The sequence below is a fragment of the Arvicanthis niloticus genome, chromosome X, assembly GCF_011762505.2.
Source record: "Arvicanthis niloticus isolate mArvNil1 chromosome X, mArvNil1.pat.X, whole genome shotgun sequence".
Taxonomy (NCBI): Eukaryota; Metazoa; Chordata; class Mammalia; order Rodentia; family Muridae; genus Arvicanthis; species Arvicanthis niloticus.
This window is the reverse complement of record NC_047679.1, coordinates 112,299,995-112,317,417: the sequence shown is the minus strand read 5'-3', so window position 1 is coordinate 112,317,417 and position 17,423 is coordinate 112,299,995. Positions and strand designations below refer to the sequence as shown.

Sequence of the window (17,423 nt, the reverse complement as noted above, 5' to 3'; positions counted from 1 at the left end):
CAGGAGTTACTCCTGATACTGTGTCCTGATACTGTGTCACACCACCAGGCTATGAAGAAGAAAGGAGAAAACAGAATGAAATGTTTTGTAAACTAGGAAGTTAGGGCTGTGGCAGCCTTTTCATTTAATTACATTTATTCATCAGCTTAGTATGTGTATACTTGTGCCTTGTGTGAAGGTGAGGGGACAACTTTTGGAGTCCTCTCCTTTCACCATGCGGGTACCCCTAAGGATGGCAGTAAACCTTTGCCTACTGACCCTCTCACCAGCTTGACTGCAGCAAGTTCTTACTTGCTATTATTTAAAGCTCCCTACTTCACTGCTGGAAATAAGAACAGTCTGAAAGGAATAAAAATATGCACTGTGCTACAAGGTTGGTAGTTCATACCTCACAATAACTGGAGGGCAAATAGGACTTTGGTTCCAAATATTTCTCTTACTCCCAAAAGACAAAATAATGTTTTACTGTTACTGATCTTTGGTCAATAAAGCTTTATCCATATCAAAAACGTAACAGGACATGTCTGAAAACAAACTGTAGGTCAGATTGTGATCTGAACAACCTCATAGAAAAACCAAGAGAAAGCCATGTTCTTTTTAATAGAAGAAAGTATAGTAAATTGTGCTGAGTGTCTGTAATTTATTGTTTCAAGCAGGTAGGAGCTTTCCAGATAACCAATCTACCAGATAACCACTACTTGCAATACTCGTTGAGGATTACAATTAAATTAGCTACTAAAACTTAAGCAAAAGGGAACCTATGGGAAATTGTACTAAATTAATATATAGAGAAATGACAGACATGGAAAATACCTTTAAAGAGACAGTCCTTAGTTTTAAGTTTTAAGGACTTTAACATGAAAGAACTAAAAAACCAGTAAAATTTTAGAATTTTTATTTATTTGCATTTAAAAGGAACTGCTGACAACGAGTCACTGAAAGTGGGAAAATACAGGCAACACTGCTGAAACATGTTTATTCCACCGAGAAAACCTCTTAGATGCTATTACTGATATGAAACTGAGAGCTTCAGACTGTTCTAAATTAACAATATCAATCACATCTTTCTCTTCTGAATATATAAAAATTAAAATACCAATTAAAAAACTAATATAGCTTCTCTTTAAATCCTTCTTACAGATACAATCTCAGTATTAACAGTGGTAATTTGAGGGATATGTTTTTCTCACAGGGTAAGCGACAATCTACCAGAGGGAACTGATAGGCTCCCTATAGGCTCATAGTGCAAATCAAAAGTTCAGGAACGCGCAGCAACTGACATTTCTAAAAATAAAAACCATAAAATTCATAGAAGTTTCATGCAAAAAGCTTTACTAAGCAGATGGCCACAGGACTAGAACACCTGCTAATCTTGCTGGCAACATCAACAGGACTCCTTGTGTTTGCAGATTCAACTTGCGCTTGTCTTAGGCTTTGTATTTGGCTTTTCCAGTTTCGCTAATGACACAAACATGCTATAAAATAAAAGACATTCACATTAGAAAAACGGATTCTGAAGAGGCAATAACAGCATTAGAGACTCCTCCTACGTTGTCTGGGTTCCTACCAAACAAGGTATTTTGGACCAGCAACTTGAAGAGAACATATTTTGAAAACAAAGCAGAATTATAGTCCATTAGTTTGCTTTTTCTTTGTCTTAGAATGTAACTTTGAGAAACATAAAACTGGAATCAAAATAGGAGCCCAAGTGAAATAAAAGCCATGCTGTAGATAAGACTGCCCATGGAGTCTTTCTAACTGTTCCTGGATCATGCTCATAAACTCACCCAGGGGACTTCTGCCTCCAGAGTGGGAGGCAGGTATCTGAAGCAGAGTCAATTACAAAATTTAAACCAATTCCTTTATTTCTTACTTATGACTATATTTATCATGTGAAATAACAGTAAGACAGTTACTACTTCAACCAGCAAGCAGTGTCACCCTAGCCTGGCCAAGCTCCAGTTCTAAGGACGTCTGTACTTGACTCCAGCTTTATGTGACTAATGGGAACCATCAGTCTGGTCAAATTCCAAGGTGCTGGAAAGAGAAAACAAGTCTTCCCTTTCCTAAATTTTTATGTGGGTTTTGACAAATGAGAACAAGAAAAAAGAGAGGCATTACTTACATTCAAATCCCTGAAGTACTCATTATAGTCAAGGGCATATCCAACAACAAACTTGTCTGGAATTTCAAATCCAACAACTGTAAATAAATAATCACAGTTTATTCTTCAGAGAAAATAATACTTTCAAGTCTAATACTTGCAAATGTACCTTCCTTACAAATGTCCTCTAAAGTAACTCTAAGCCATTTCATACTTAACTTTTTCAGTTATAAGATGGATTATAAGATTGGCCGAAGCATCTACTTACAGTCTGGCCTGTATCCAACACTTCGAGAGGTCCTTTTCACCAGCAAGCTGTTAATTACAGAAAATTACATGTGGCATATGGAAAGACTACAGAGCATTACAAAGAAAACATTAGTGTTCTTAAGTAGTATCATCTGCATTTAGAATATGGTCAGCTTTGTATACCCATAAGAAGACTGAAAGAGAGAAGAGCTAAATCACAGAGAGTTCACATGAAGGTCAAGGCCCATGACCGATCACCACCTGGAACCTGGTAAGATGCTTCTGAGAGCAGAATCCTGACTACCCGAATGTCCATTAAAAGGCAGCTACTGAGGAGGATGAAAGGGTGGGAGTGCCAATAAGCAAAGATAAAAAGATAAGGGATCTAGATCCAGAATCCCTGAAATACAACCCCTATGCTCGTAAAAGAGGTAAAAAAATGCTCTTTCATCAAGACTTTAATAGCTGGCTCACGAATGGGGATTGTTTGCAGTGGATATTGAACCCAGAGTCTTGGTCATATTAAGAATGTACTTGATCACTGAGTTATTCCATTTTTTAGTTAATTATTTTCAACTATTTGATTCTTGCTAAAAACATAAGCTTTAAGCAGTTTTATTTTTTAATTTATACTTTTATTGAGTATTTCTAGAAATCATGAATTTGTAAATGTAGTTTGATTTCATAATTATATAAAACTATAAAGTTAAATGCTAATTATCTAATGCTTGTCATATATGCATACAACCAGAGTTGAAACCCTTATATAACCAAAAAAGTTAATGGCTTTCAAAATTTTTATTTTCACAGAAGTCACAAAAGAAAAAAAAAAATCACACACAACGGTCTCTAGTGTCGTATTTCAGCAGATTATCAGAACCAGAATATGGGCATTGGTGAATTAAGTGACTCTCAACCCCTGGCAACCCCTAATCCATTGTCATCTGCATACTTTTGTCATTTCAAGCTGAGTTATGTCAGTAGAATCACACAGTTTTACTGCTTTGCCTATGGAGTCCTATTATATATAATAGCCTTGAAAAAATTAAATCTTGGGTATATCAGAACTGGGGGACAGGTAAGCAGTTTAAACAGAAAGAGCAAAACATCTGTCATATGTATTCCTGAAAGTATACTGTACACTTCCAGTAATACTCATCCCAACTGCTGCATATTGATGATTGTTCCTATTTATCGCTGATTTGAAGGTATAAGTGTGCTCCAGTTTTGTTCAAACTTTGTTCTTTAATTCTGGGCTATCACAAATGATGTGAACATTTGTATTCAGATTTAAATACGGAGATATGAGACAGGGTCTCACTATATAGCTCAGGCTGCTTGTCTCAAATTCAATGTGATCCTCCTGTCTTCACTTTCCAAAAGCTGAGATCACAGGGGTAAAACACCATACCTGATTATCAACCAATACAGATTTTTATATCAATATATATTTTCACTTCTCAGGGATAAGTAGTCAGCACAAATTCTGAGGTCTTCTGTAGTTCCTTGTGCAGTTTTTAAAGAAACTGCTTTCTAAAGTGGCCACACTATCTTATACTACCAACTTAGAACCAACAAGGTAGAGAGAACCAACACCTTTAGGCTTTCCTCTGACCAACACAAGTGCAAGTGACACATGCCACATTCCTGCCACAATAAATAAGTGTAATTTTTTAAAAATTAAGAATCAATTAATCATTCAGGAAAAGACAAAAATAAAAGACCTGACCTTTCCTCTACACAAAAAGCACAGATTAGTCCAAGATTTTAAAATAAAATGAAACTATAAAAGTAATAATAAAGCAAAAAGCAACAGCAACAACAAAATAAAAAAATGTTACTTTTAACAACAAAACTCAAAACAGCAGAAGCATCAACTAGGCTAGGATCCCTGTGCTCTTATTAGCTCTGTGTCTGTGGGCAACTCCCTAGGCTTCAGTATCTTCATCTATAGTGTGGAGATACCGACTGTTGTAGAATCAAACTATAACTAAGGATAAAAGCAGAAGGAACTATGAAAGCAAAAGCCAAACATCCAGATATAGCAAGATGTGAGACTTCAGAAAAAGGAAGCAAGCATGGTAAAATTTCAGTGACAACACCAAATAGGACATCTTATTCACCATTCAAATCTAGGAGATTCAGATGTTTAGGGTCTACCACTTGTTACTACCTTTGGTATGATTTATTTCAATTTCACAAGGGAACTTTAGATCTGTCATGGTACTCAGGACAAGTTTGATATAAGTAACATGCTGCAATACCACCTGTTACATAACTGTACATATGTGAGAGTTCCATTTCTAAAACCTTGTGTATCAAGACAAGACATCTAGGGATTGGGGAGGTGGCTCCCCAATAAGAGTATTTGGTCTGCAAGCACACGCACCTGAGTTTGACTCCAGATATTCACATAAAAAGTTGGCCATGGCTGTATGTGCTTGTGACCCCAGCGCTGGGGTTGGAGATGGATTCAAAAAACTCACCAACAAGCCTGCATGGCTAAAACTTAGGCTTACAGCTCAGTTAGAGACCCTGTCTCAGGCAACAGAGGAAGATATTTAGTCCTGCCCTGGCCTTCGCATATCTGCACGGGAGTGTGTACTTACCTGTACATAATACATACACTACACACATAAACAATATAAGAAACTATACTACAAATATACATATTTCCCTAAATGATTTAGCATAATTTTATCTTAACACTGACAGATATTACAGTATATAGGAGAATATGCACAGGTTCCATATAAACACTCTTGCCATTAAAACAATGAACTGCATTTATTTTGTGTATGTGTGTTGTGTGTGTGGTAGGGTGTGTGTTGTGGTACACACTGAGGTCAGACGAAGTTAGTTCTCTCCGTCTACCACATGGGTCCCAGAGATTAAACTCAGGATGTCAGGCCTGGCAGCAGATTTTACCCACTGAGCTCTCTCACCAGCACTTCTGACATTATTTATGAAGGACTTGAACATCTAGGGAGTTTTGAGTCTGAAGTAGTTCTGAATCCAAGGCCCTATATATACTGTATTAGATAATTGATTATAATGGCTTTAGTAACACACAATAAAATTACAAAGGACACTGTCTTAAGTTTTAAGACTACATTACTCTGAATGATAAGAAGAAAGCTGAAAGCATTTCTCCTTACAAAGAAGCAATCACGTAATGCTCTAAATAAAGAAAACATTCTAATTTAAAACAGCATACATACCTTGCAACCTTAACCATTTTGGGACTGTACTGTTTGACCAAGGAAAGCAGAGTTTGCATTGTTTTACCAGTGTCAATTATATCCTTTTAAAAAGAAAAGAGACATTTAATGGTAAATGAAACCAGCACAATTTAAAAAGTAGTCATTATTACAAACATAAAATATTAAACTCAATATTCTAGCATTCTATAACACAATGTCATTAATTTTTAGCATACACAAAATCTCACAATTCGTACATAGATAGTCTGGAACTTGTAACCTTTCTGGCTCTAAGCAAGCAGAGGGAATGTCAATCCCCATAACTAGATGGCACAGGTGTGGCGAGGTCAAAAACAGTAAATGAAAATGTATACACATAAGCACTGCACACATATGCAAACCTTTTTGTTATATTTCACATAGGGTCTAGCTATATATAGCTCAGGCTAGTGGCCTTAAACTCCAGATCCTCCTACTTAAGACTCCTAAGAGGTAGGGTTGCAGGCATAAACTACCATATTTAATTATGCAAAATGTATATTAGATTTTTCTTTGTAAATTAAAGATAAAGACTCTTCTATCCCAAAGTCTGATACTCTAAGAAACGTTGCTTTGTATTATCTTTTTTACTGTGTATACAATGTTCTGCTTGCATTATGCTTGCAGGCCAGAAGAGGGCACCAGATCTCACTATAGATGGGTGTGAGCCAACATCTGGTTGCTGGGAATTGACTTCTGGAAGGGCAGACAAAGCTCTTAACCTCTAAGCCACCTCTCCAGCCCACTTTGTATTATCTTTAAAAACATCTAAATAATAACTTTTACTATATAAAATGACTTTATCAGTGGTAAAGCACCCACATAACACCCATTATGCCCCAGATTCTCCAATACCACCAAAAAAATAAAAAAATGATCAAAAAAACAGACAAAAATCCACAAAGCAGACAGACCACAAGGAATATCGGGGCTTGAAACTTAACCCTCCTGCTGGTTTAAGAAGCTGTCAGTCATGCTGTGACAGGGTTGTATAGTAGGACATGAGACATGATCTTTGTAGTTGACAGCTACCCCTGGCCAGTCAGGGAGAAAATTGTCCCTCATTTGAACAATCACACCAGAAACTGTACAGCACTATCATCGTACACGAACTTCTTAAAAAGTTACATTTATTTATTTGTGGGGTGTGTGTGTTTACAGACCTGTCATGGTTTCAAGGACAGCCTGGTTTACATAAGAAGTTCCAGGATAGCCAGAGAGAAACAGTGAGACCCTATCTTCAAAACAAAAATAGGGTGGTGCACACCGTTAATCTGTGAGGCAGAGGCAGATGGAGTTCAAGGCCAGCCTGATCTATAAAGTGAGTTCCAGGACAGCCAGAGCTATACAGAGAAACTGTGTCTTGAAAAACAAACAAACAAACAAAAAAAGTAAAAAGAAGCCAGACACAAAGGGCAATTATTGTACAATCCCCTTCATATATGTCCTCAAAAAGCAAATCTGACAAAGTAGAGAAGGGGAAGGAAGAAATAAGAAATGATGGCTCTGTGGGGAGATGAAGCTATTTTGTAGTGTTACTTAAAAGAATGGCCACCAGATGGCTTTGTGGGTATAGTTGTTTACCGTGCAAGCCTAGTGACCTAGATTCATTCCATGTAAAAGGTAAAGGAGAGAAGCTGTTTTCTGACCTCCATGTGCATTCTGTGTCACACATGCAAACACACAAAGGTTTTTGCAATTAAAGAAAAAGAGCCAAAGGCGGCCAACTATAAAGAAACAATGTTTTCTGACACAGTACAGCAGTTGCACTTATCAACTGACAACAGCTGAGGATGCATGCACAAAACCTGTGCAGGGTCAGGACAGACAAAACTGCCAGCACAGAGTGGGGGAGGTGATGTCATGTCCTCCCCACAGTAAGGGAACTACTCGCTGATAGCCATGGCTAGAGGAGTCAGCTTTAAGGCTGAGGCTCCTGGTGGGTTGACCACTCTAGTGCCGGTCACACAGAGTACGGGCAGCACAAACTGCTTTGATAGGTTAAAAAAAAGAAACACAAGGTTGAGTAGGTAGGGAAGGGAGGAGAAATCTGGGAGTAGGGAGAGGGGGACAAACATAACCAAAATGCAGTGTTCTAAATTCTCAAAAAACTAATTAAAAAAAAGAGAGAAACTTAAAGAGAAATACAAACTGACCAATGGTGGTGCACATCTGTAATTCCATCATGTAAAAAGCTGAGGCAGAGGAGGGTTACACAGTAAGGTCAAAGGCAGCTTAGAGGGCAGGTGTGGTGGCACACAACTGTAATACTTAGCACTCAGAAGGCAGAGGCTCCTGGTCCACATAGTGACACCCAAGACACATGAGGCTATACTAAGAACAGGTCTCATAGGAGAAAAGCCTCAAGAAAAAAATTTCTCGTTTAAAAAAAAATAGGGCCGGGCAATGGTGGCACTGTTAAGATGGGTAAAATAAAGTTGTATTTGGAGTTTTAGTGGTGTGGAATTATTTTTGAGTTATTGTTGTCTTTAATCCCAGCACTTGGGAGGCAGAGGCAGGCGGATTTCTGAGTTTGAGGCCAGCCTGGTCTACAGAGTGAGTTCCAGGACAGCCAGGGCTATACAGAGAAACCCTGTCAAGAAAATTAAAACAAACAAATAAAAAACAGGAGCCTAGAAGCTGCAGAGGTGGCTCGGTGGTTAACTATATAGTATCTGGAGTTTATATCTCAGCACTCACACAAAATCCACTTATAACATTCCATAAAATAAAGTTTTTTATTTTATTTTAAATCACACATGCACATATACACACACCCTTCTATATAGTTATAGCTAATTTTAAAAGAAAAAAACCAAACTGAAAAAGGAAGTGTGCAACTTTTTTCATGAGCAGCAAAATATATCACTTACAAAATACATTTTTTTGTGTCCTTTTGTTTTGTTTTTAAAATGAGGATTCTCTCTGGCTTTACATCTACTATGTAACCCAGGCTAACCTAGATGCAATCCATGAAGCTTCTGAGTGTCTGGGATTCTAGGCGTGGCCCTACTATACCTGGCTTCTCTTACGGTTAGAAACCACAAGTCCCCCTGGCTTACCTTTATTACTGTACACACTAAGTTAGAAAATTGAAAACAATGTAGTTAAAGTAAATGTAGAACTTACTTCAACAATCAAGACGTTCTAGAAGAAAAAGAGAAACGAAAATTAGTACATGAAGTGAGAGAGTATTTTCAATTATCAGTGATAATCATAAAACCGATTCTAAGAAACTACCCAAATTCATACTTGTAAGTACTTTACTATACTGAATCCTTCTTGAAACAAGTGGGCTATCAGAACTCAGAAGTACTTAATATTAAATCCTTCACATGGAATTTGACCTATATGTTCATTTTTCATAAAAAGCTCTTAATCCTTAATACAAGATCTTAGGCAACCTGTGAAATTTCTCTGGATTTCAGTGATTCATATGTAAACTGAGAAACTTGAACCAGCTGGCCTGTTATATATTTTGACTCTAATATTCCAAGAACTGTAATCTGCACAAATGTCTTCATATATAATGTAGTTAACATAATATAGAATGCAAAGTTTTTATTTCCCCACGAAGATAAAACTAGTTATGGTTGTGGACCTATTTGGGGAACTGTGAATAGATACTCCTACCATAAACCCTAACTAAACCCAACCCAACTCACTCTTCTCTTTACAGTTGGCCTAGAACTCATAATGTAGCCAAAGCTGTCCTCAAACTGGCAGCACCATTCCTGCCTCAACCTACTGAATACTAATATTCCAGCTGTGATTTACCGTGCCTGGTTCCTCACTCACCTACCTTCTGCGTTTATACTAGTTAGAGGAACAAGGTGACATTTCACATGCCCACAATACTCACTGAACAGATTTATTATATACTGTTAGGCTATAGTTTAATTCACTTTGTCAAACAACCATTAACATCAGAACTGCAATGTCTTCTTTATTACCCTAAGCTAGTAATTATCAAGGTAGAGTACATAGTATTCATTGGAGTTCATGAAAATTCAAAATTCTTTCTCATCTTGTAGTTTGAATGAAAAATTCCCCCCATAGTATCATACATTGGACTGCTCGGTCCCTTGTTGGTGGAACTGTTTTGAGAAGGATTAATAGGTGTGGCCTTGTTGGAGGAGATGGGTACTGGGAGTGGGCTTCAAAAGCCCACACTATGTCCAGTCTCTAGTATTCTCTGCATCCAATGTGCATGTAACATGTAAGCTCTCAGCTACTGCTCCAATGTCATGCTGCCTGCCTATTACCAGTCTACCCTCTAGTATGATTACAGACTTGCCCTCTGAAATTGTAAGCAAGCTCCCAATTACATGCTTTCTTTTATAAGTTGCCTTGGTAGTGTATGTATTCAAAATAACTAAAGACATACTTCATCTTGCTTAACTTATAATTTTAAGCACTTTACAAGATAAATTACTACCAAAACACTCATATGTAATTTACAAATACATATGCTGTGGGTAAATCTGTTTAGTGACTGGTTATGAAAATATTTGGAGAATCACAGCTTATGCATTAAAAGTAAATTATAATCAAGAAAAATGTCTAATATGCCCATGTTTCAAAGCAATTTATCATAGAAGGCAGTATCTTACAGCACTACAAAGGTCTAAGAATAGAATTCAAACAAGGTTAAGCCCAGAACTTCTGGCAAACAAGCTATAACTGCAGCTCATTCTATAGACAGAAAAAAGTCACTTTAAAGTTAAGTTCAAGATATGCATAGAAAATAAAAAAGATAAAAATTTGGGAGCTTTTAAAGGCACAGAGTATAGAACGAATGAATAACATGACTATGTTTTAATTATGAAGTCTATAAAAATCCTAAGTATACTGAAAAAATGTATTAATATACCAAGAAAAAAAGCGATGAATCCCAGTATAGTATAAGAAACACAGACACTGGACTAAGACACTTATTCAAATTGTGGTTTTGTCATTTAATAGTTGTATGACTGAATTTCAACATCCTTCTATATGGAAAGGAGACAATGACTCCCTTACAGGGCAACTATGAGGACTACATGAAATAATAAACATAAGATACTACAATGTAAATCTTTAGCAAAAGTGAATATAGTTAACTCATGAATCAGTAATTGTTTCATTATCCACTAGGAAGTTTTCTCAACACTTTGTCCCCTGCCTTGAACAACTGAAAGATAACAATAGCCCCATTAATAAGTGGCTCATAGCAGCAGTTATACCTGCTGAAATATTATAAGATTATAGATTAGTAAACAGCATGGACTTCTGGGACAGAGAATGAATTACTGAATTCTAATCTTGTGCCTATAGAACACTGAATAAACTTGGTTTCATCCATAAGTGTATATATTTTAATTCTTTACATTTATTTTATGTTTCATTAGGGAGGTTGTAACATAGCTCACATGTAGAGGTCAGGTCTTAGTGGCAAGTGTCTTCTTGTATCAACCCATCTTGCTGGCCCATCACTATAGATTTTATTAGCATAATCCATCTTATACAAATCAACAAAGTCCAAAGGTTAAATATTTTTACAATACAAAACAGTACTACTCTACTGTTCTAATACAGAGACAGAGAATTACTACCACCGAGAGTTTATTTTGTCAAGTAGCTACACATCTACTTAATAATGAAAACAATGAGGCTTAGTAGTCAAATGACCTACCTAAAGTAGTAAACATAGACAAGTGCAAGAGGAAGGGTTTGAATAAAGGTGAATTTTAGATCCAAAGACTACATTCTCAAGTATTAATGGGAAAATGTGTGTATTATGTCTATACTTGTACACACATGAGATAAATTTCCACAAAAATAAGAATGTTTTAAATAAACCCACAATCTCATCACCAAGATTTAACTTCAATAAATTTTTACTCCTTGATGTTTTCCACAATAAAAAAATCTACTGTGGCTGTCATGAAAAGTTATTTTAGAAGCAGAGATCTGTTTAAGATCACAGAGCTGTGTAGTAGGACAGAGCCATTAGGTGAAAAAGACAAGGTCAAACTAAATCCCAGCAGGCCTTGAAGGCTAGGCCCCTTCCGGCCCTGAAAACTGATTACAGAAGTGCAGGTTTCACATAGCTTCTAAATATGGACAGAGCATGCTAAAGGGAAGAAGGTCTGGCACTTGTACACTCAACAGCAGAGAGAAAAGAACCAACAGATTACAAATTCTAAACACTGCTGAGAGCAACATTAGCTTAGCATGATCCTGATACAGACCTACAGAATTCCACAAGTGATTTATGTTAAAGTTCCCCTACAGATTTTCAGTGAAGAAAATAGTGAGTGAGTAAGTAGTGTAAGGAAGTAGTGAACACTAATCTAAAAGCTAGAGGAAAGAAAGAATTTGGTGTTGGCATGCAAGCTCTTCTACTTCCTGGTTCTATGACTTTGAGATTGTTTACATCTCATGATCACAGTTTTGAAACTGTAAGTATATTGCTTAATTTTCTGATCTGCAAAATGGAAATATAACTGCCCTCACCAGAATACTATAAAATTTACCAGATTAATACATTTATATATGGCACAATGCCTACAAGTAAAAAATAACTAGCAGCTTAGAAAACATATAGAGCCAGGCAGTGGTGGCGCACGCCTTTAGTCCCAGCACTTGGGAGGCAGAGGCAGGCAGATTTCTGAGTTCGAGGCCAGCCTGGTCTAAAGACTGGAGTTCCAGGACAGCCAGGGCTACACAGAGAAACCCTGTCTCAAAAAACAAACAAACAAACAAAAAACCATATGCAGTCTAGCACAGTGGCTCATGCTTCCGATCCTAGCATTTTGAAGCAGGACCATCATGTGAAAGCCAACCTGATTTACATATGAGATGTTCAAAGTAAGACTGTGTCTCAGAAAAACAAGTGCTGGTAAGATGGCTCAGGGGGTAAAGGCACTTGGTGCCAAGCTGGATGATGTGAACACAATCCCCTAAATCTGTATACACTTGTGTATGACCTCCATACACTTGTGCATATCCCCTACACATGCACCCACACGTGCACACATGCACACAGAAATAAACCAATGTTTGAAATGTAACAAAATAAATAAAAAATGAATAAAATAAAGCAAGATGACCCTATATTTCTCTCATGGTACTATATATTTATTTACTAGAAACTCTAATATTTGTAAGAACTCTACCAATACTAAATCACTAAATCACTTAATCCTCTTAACTCTGCAGTAGCTACCGCTACCACCTTAGGTCTACCTACTTCTGGGGCACACAGGGTACCTCCCAACTGTCACAGAGTTAGAGTGGGGGGCTCATGGGTAAGAATCATAAGGTCTGGAGTTAAGATCCCAGCACTCATATAACAAGTGGTACATACTCTAATGCCTGTAACTTCAGCTCTGATGAATTAATTTAAAACCTCTTCTGGCCTCTTTGTGCACACACAGGTTTGCATACTGGCATACATACATACACACACACATACATACACACACACACACACACCTTAAAATGAAACTACATTTGAATCTATTAAAAAAGACTGCCCCTCCTGAGCTGTATTTTCTGATGGATCCCAAATTAGATTTTTAAAGTGGTATTACAAAAGGTAGTAATTAGCAATATGGACTGTGAGGTTTAATGTTATATTCTGCTATCATTTAGCTATAATGTCCAGGAGATAGCATTAATCTATATCAAGAACTTTTAAGAGTTAAACAATGCCTGCTTATTTTGACTAATTAAGTACCTCTGAGTGAGTGGGTCAAAGTTACTAATTGATCCTTGGTATAAAAACATTCTTTCCCCTTCAAGATACATACCTTTCCAGTTAAAGTTGAGAGATCATCTCCACCAATAACTTTTATGTCCCCTGTTGACTGATCATTCTAGTTTAAAAAAAGAACATCATTTATATGCATATTCTTGTGGATATACAAGCTTCTCAAATTAGATGTAAGCTATAATATTTAAGAAGTTAGCTATCTAATGGCCACAACATTATGCTATTCTAAATTATATAAATTATAAGAATTAGGTTTCTAGAAATACTAGGTAAATTTCACAGAGATTAGTAAAATTAAAAATCTTAATTGGACATTACTAGTATTTGATGCTCTGAAGAGTCCTAAAAATAGAGTACATCCATTTCTGAGTGGGCATAGTATAGCAACTCAATCAGGTGCTTCTCAACCACAAAGGACAATTTATTAGCATGACAGGTGTCTGCTTCTGGCCCTGTACCATTCCTGTGAGTCACACAAATTGTAGGAACTGGTTTGTGTCACATTCAACCCTGAAGATATGCCCCTAAAATATGTCAATATCCTGGATATGCCCATATTCAGGTCATCTTCAGAACTGTCTGAGAAACCAAGTCTGATTACTAGTCTACTAATTAGAACATGCTTCTTAGGTTCTCACTTTCTGCTCGCAGAGAAATTAGCAGAAAACCTTATAGGGGTTTCAAAGGAGAGTGATCAACACTCACTATAGTTGGTAGGAACAGCAATAATTTGGATGTGCTGGAATTAAGACAGAAAAGTCAATTGAAAACCAGTGATTAAAAGAGGTTGACCTGACTCTACTGGGACAGCAAAGCATACCAAAAGCTACAGCAATTACCTTCGCATAGAACCAGCACAGTGATTGATAAAAAGTTCAAGGAACCAAGTAAAATCCAGAAACAGACCCAAAAACATATAAGAATTTAGTATATGACAAAGATGATATTTTGAGTCAGTAATTAGGAGATGAATTATTCAACAAATGGTATTTGGTCAATTACTTATCCATTTGGGAAAAAAATAAAGCATGGCTCCTACCTCACACCATGCACAAAAATAAATTCCAGATGGACTAAAATCTAAATGTAAAAAATAGAACTATAAGTGGATTAGAAGAAAATAAGAATATTTTAGTTTAAAGATTTATTATATATATATATATATATATATATATATATATATATATATATATATATGAATACACTGTAGCTGTCTTCAGACACACCAGAAGAGGGCATCAGATCCCATTGCAGATGGTTGTGAGCCACCATGTGGTTGCTGGGAATTGAACTCAGGACCTTTGGAAGAGCAGTCAGTGCTCTTAAACATTGAGCCATCTCTCCAGCCCCTAGGAATATATGGCTTTCCTCTGAATTCTTAGAAAGGGCAAAACTAGTCATAAACTCCAAGTAAAAAAATCTGTAAGCACTATATATGTACATTACTCTTCAAAATAAGAACCCACCAGACGGGGCTGGAGAGAAATCAGCAATTAATAGCCTTGCAAAGGACCTGAGTTCAGTTTCCAGCACCAACATAGCAGCTCACAACTGCCTATACCCCAGTTTCAGGTGATCTGATCCTCTCCTCTTCTGGCCACAAATGCATCAGGCATTCACATGATGGATGGATGGATATATATATATGCATGTATGCATGCTGGCATCTACACATACACATAAAGATAAACAAATCTTTTTTAAAAAAAGAACTACTAGAAAATGGAAAACACAGACAGATAATTTATAGAAGTCCATAACATAAAATGATGGCTATCTGACAAATTCTACACGTGATTCTACTGTTCACTCATCCACATTTACAGCACTTAAGCCTGATAAGACATTGAGAAACAAATGCTCAAGTTACTAATTAGATTACAGAAAGCAATATGACCTCTTTTGAAAAAATACAGTAGTACCTATTAAAATTATAAACATGCAAATCATTTTGGTCTAACAATCCCATTTCCCAGAATCTAATGTTACAAAAATATTCACAAACATGCAAGGGAGCATTCAAGAACGTTCACTATATCAGGTACTCATTAAGAAAAATCAGCATGTCTTTAAAAGGGAATTACCTAAACTAATGAAGTTAATACACATAAAAGTATGTGTATGGAAATATTACAAAGAATCATACAATCTAATAATATATTTACCAATACTAATTAATAACACCAAGTAGCAGACCAATATACTATCTATAAAACTATTTTTATCCTGTATTTAAAAGTATGTTGGGGCAGGTATTCATTACACATACCTGTAATCACAGTACTATAATAATATCTATAGAAGATAAGGCAGGATTCAGTTTGAGATTGCTGAGGGCTACCTAACAAAACCCTATCTCAAAATATTTTTTAAATGATACCTCAGTTGGTAGAATTACCTAGCATGTGTAAGGGGGGTGAAGAGAAACAAAATAAACACAAATATACTACTAGTCCAGGCTATAAACTAAATGTTGGCTTTTTAGTTTAATTTTGGCATATTATTTCTTTTATTAGTTTAGCCTAAAACTCAGAATTTCAAACATATACAAATGATTAAAGACACAAAGAAAAAGAACTGTACAAAACCTGAAACTAGTTAAGAGGGAACTATGCTGAGTGCTACATAGCAAGAACAAACCTGGTAAATACTGCCATCTGCTGTAGAAAGGTGGTATTACAGTCCAACGTCAATTACTTCCTTTTTCAAAGGACAGACAGACAAAAGTAATACATATCTAAGAATGCAACTGTGATCCAAAGGCTATTACTATAGGGTCCAAGGCAACAGAACTCCAAAGCACACAGCTCTAGGATGTTCAAATTTCCACAGTCCCATTAACCTCAGTGTTTCCCTGAAGCTTTTTTCAAGGAAACAGCTTCCTTTTAAATGGAAGCTAATAAAAACGTTTCATTTAATAGTTGTTATATAAGTGCCTATTATATTGTTTACAAATGTTATCCATAAATTAATTACCTGACCCGAGTGGCCAGAAAACTCTAACAACCTCCCTGTCTGGAACACAAATGTCACTTAACTTGGTGCCTCTCAAGAGGCCTCATCTTTATTACAGTAAACTCTACAAAGCCAGTACTGGAATGAATGAAAGGACAGTCCTCCCTTCTCCAGACTTGCTCCTCTCTTTCTTTCCCTTTCCTCACTCCATTAGGCAGAAGAATACAGCCTTGATGTTTGTTTCTACTTTGTCTACTTCTTAGAGTCTAGTTGGAAAATGGGAGTGACAGGAAAGATGTTGTATTTCAATTTTTCTATCACTAGGATTTCTGATAATCTCTAAATAGCAACAAGAGCTCAGGTTTTAGAGCATTATTTGTTTAGCATACTTAAGACACTCAAAATAATTACAAATTTAAAAACTCAAAACATTACTTGTGTACTAACAATGATTTCTCACAAGGTCTAATTTTTTTCTTCAACTATTTTAGTAGAATTTTATAAAATTGAAATAAAACTCAAAATAGAACATATTTGTGTAGTTATCAAATGTTTCATTTTCCTGAAGGTTATAGAGCACTGGGAATAGAAAAATGACAGCAAATATATAACACCATATTTCACTGTTTAAAGATGCACATTTATACTTTACTCCCCCTGAAAACATAATTCATGGTACCATACAACTGTAACTGGAAGTAGTTTCTTTCTTAAAAGCACACAAATACAGTGGTTTTAATTAGTGGACTTTTTCATTCAATACAAGAGATATTTGCAATCCCTAGGCTCTTTTGCACCTAGGTAGTTAAATACCCCCTGGTCTAACACTGATTATGTAAATTACAGTAATATGTGGGGTACATGTATATACTCTTTAAATATTCAAAATAAAAAGTGATGACAGGAGCCAGAGAGATGGTCCAACAGTAAAAAGTGTGCACTGTTCTTATAGAGTACCCAGGCTCAGTTCCCAGCACCCACATACGGTGACTTCCAGGGGATCCCATGTCCTCTTCTGGCCTCTGCAGACATGAGGCACTCACATGGTCCACATATCCACATGTACAAAAATAAAACTCCTCAGAAATATAAAATAAATCACATCTATTTTTTA

At 36.4% G+C, this 17,423-nt stretch overlaps 1 protein-coding gene across 1 annotated transcript in view; it reads right to left on the bottom strand.

Moving 5' to 3' along the window:
* Nucleotides 1-878: 878 nt before the first annotated feature.
* Nucleotides 879-17,423, bottom strand: part of Hprt1 (hypoxanthine phosphoribosyltransferase 1) — a 31,667-nt gene continuing 15,122 nt past the window's right edge. The window contains exons 4-9 of the mRNA XM_034486172.2: nucleotides 13,392-13,457; nucleotides 8,725-8,742; nucleotides 5,575-5,657; nucleotides 2,373-2,419; nucleotides 2,126-2,202; nucleotides 879-1,475 (exon numbers count right to left, since the gene is read on the bottom strand). Coding sequence (XP_034342063.1) covers nucleotides 1,428-1,475; nucleotides 2,126-2,202; nucleotides 2,373-2,419; nucleotides 5,575-5,657; nucleotides 8,725-8,742; nucleotides 13,392-13,457 — 339 coding nt within the window. The 3' untranslated portion in view covers nucleotides 879-1,427. The remainder of the gene's footprint in view (nucleotides 1,476-2,125; nucleotides 2,203-2,372; nucleotides 2,420-5,574; nucleotides 5,658-8,724; nucleotides 8,743-13,391; nucleotides 13,458-17,423) is intronic.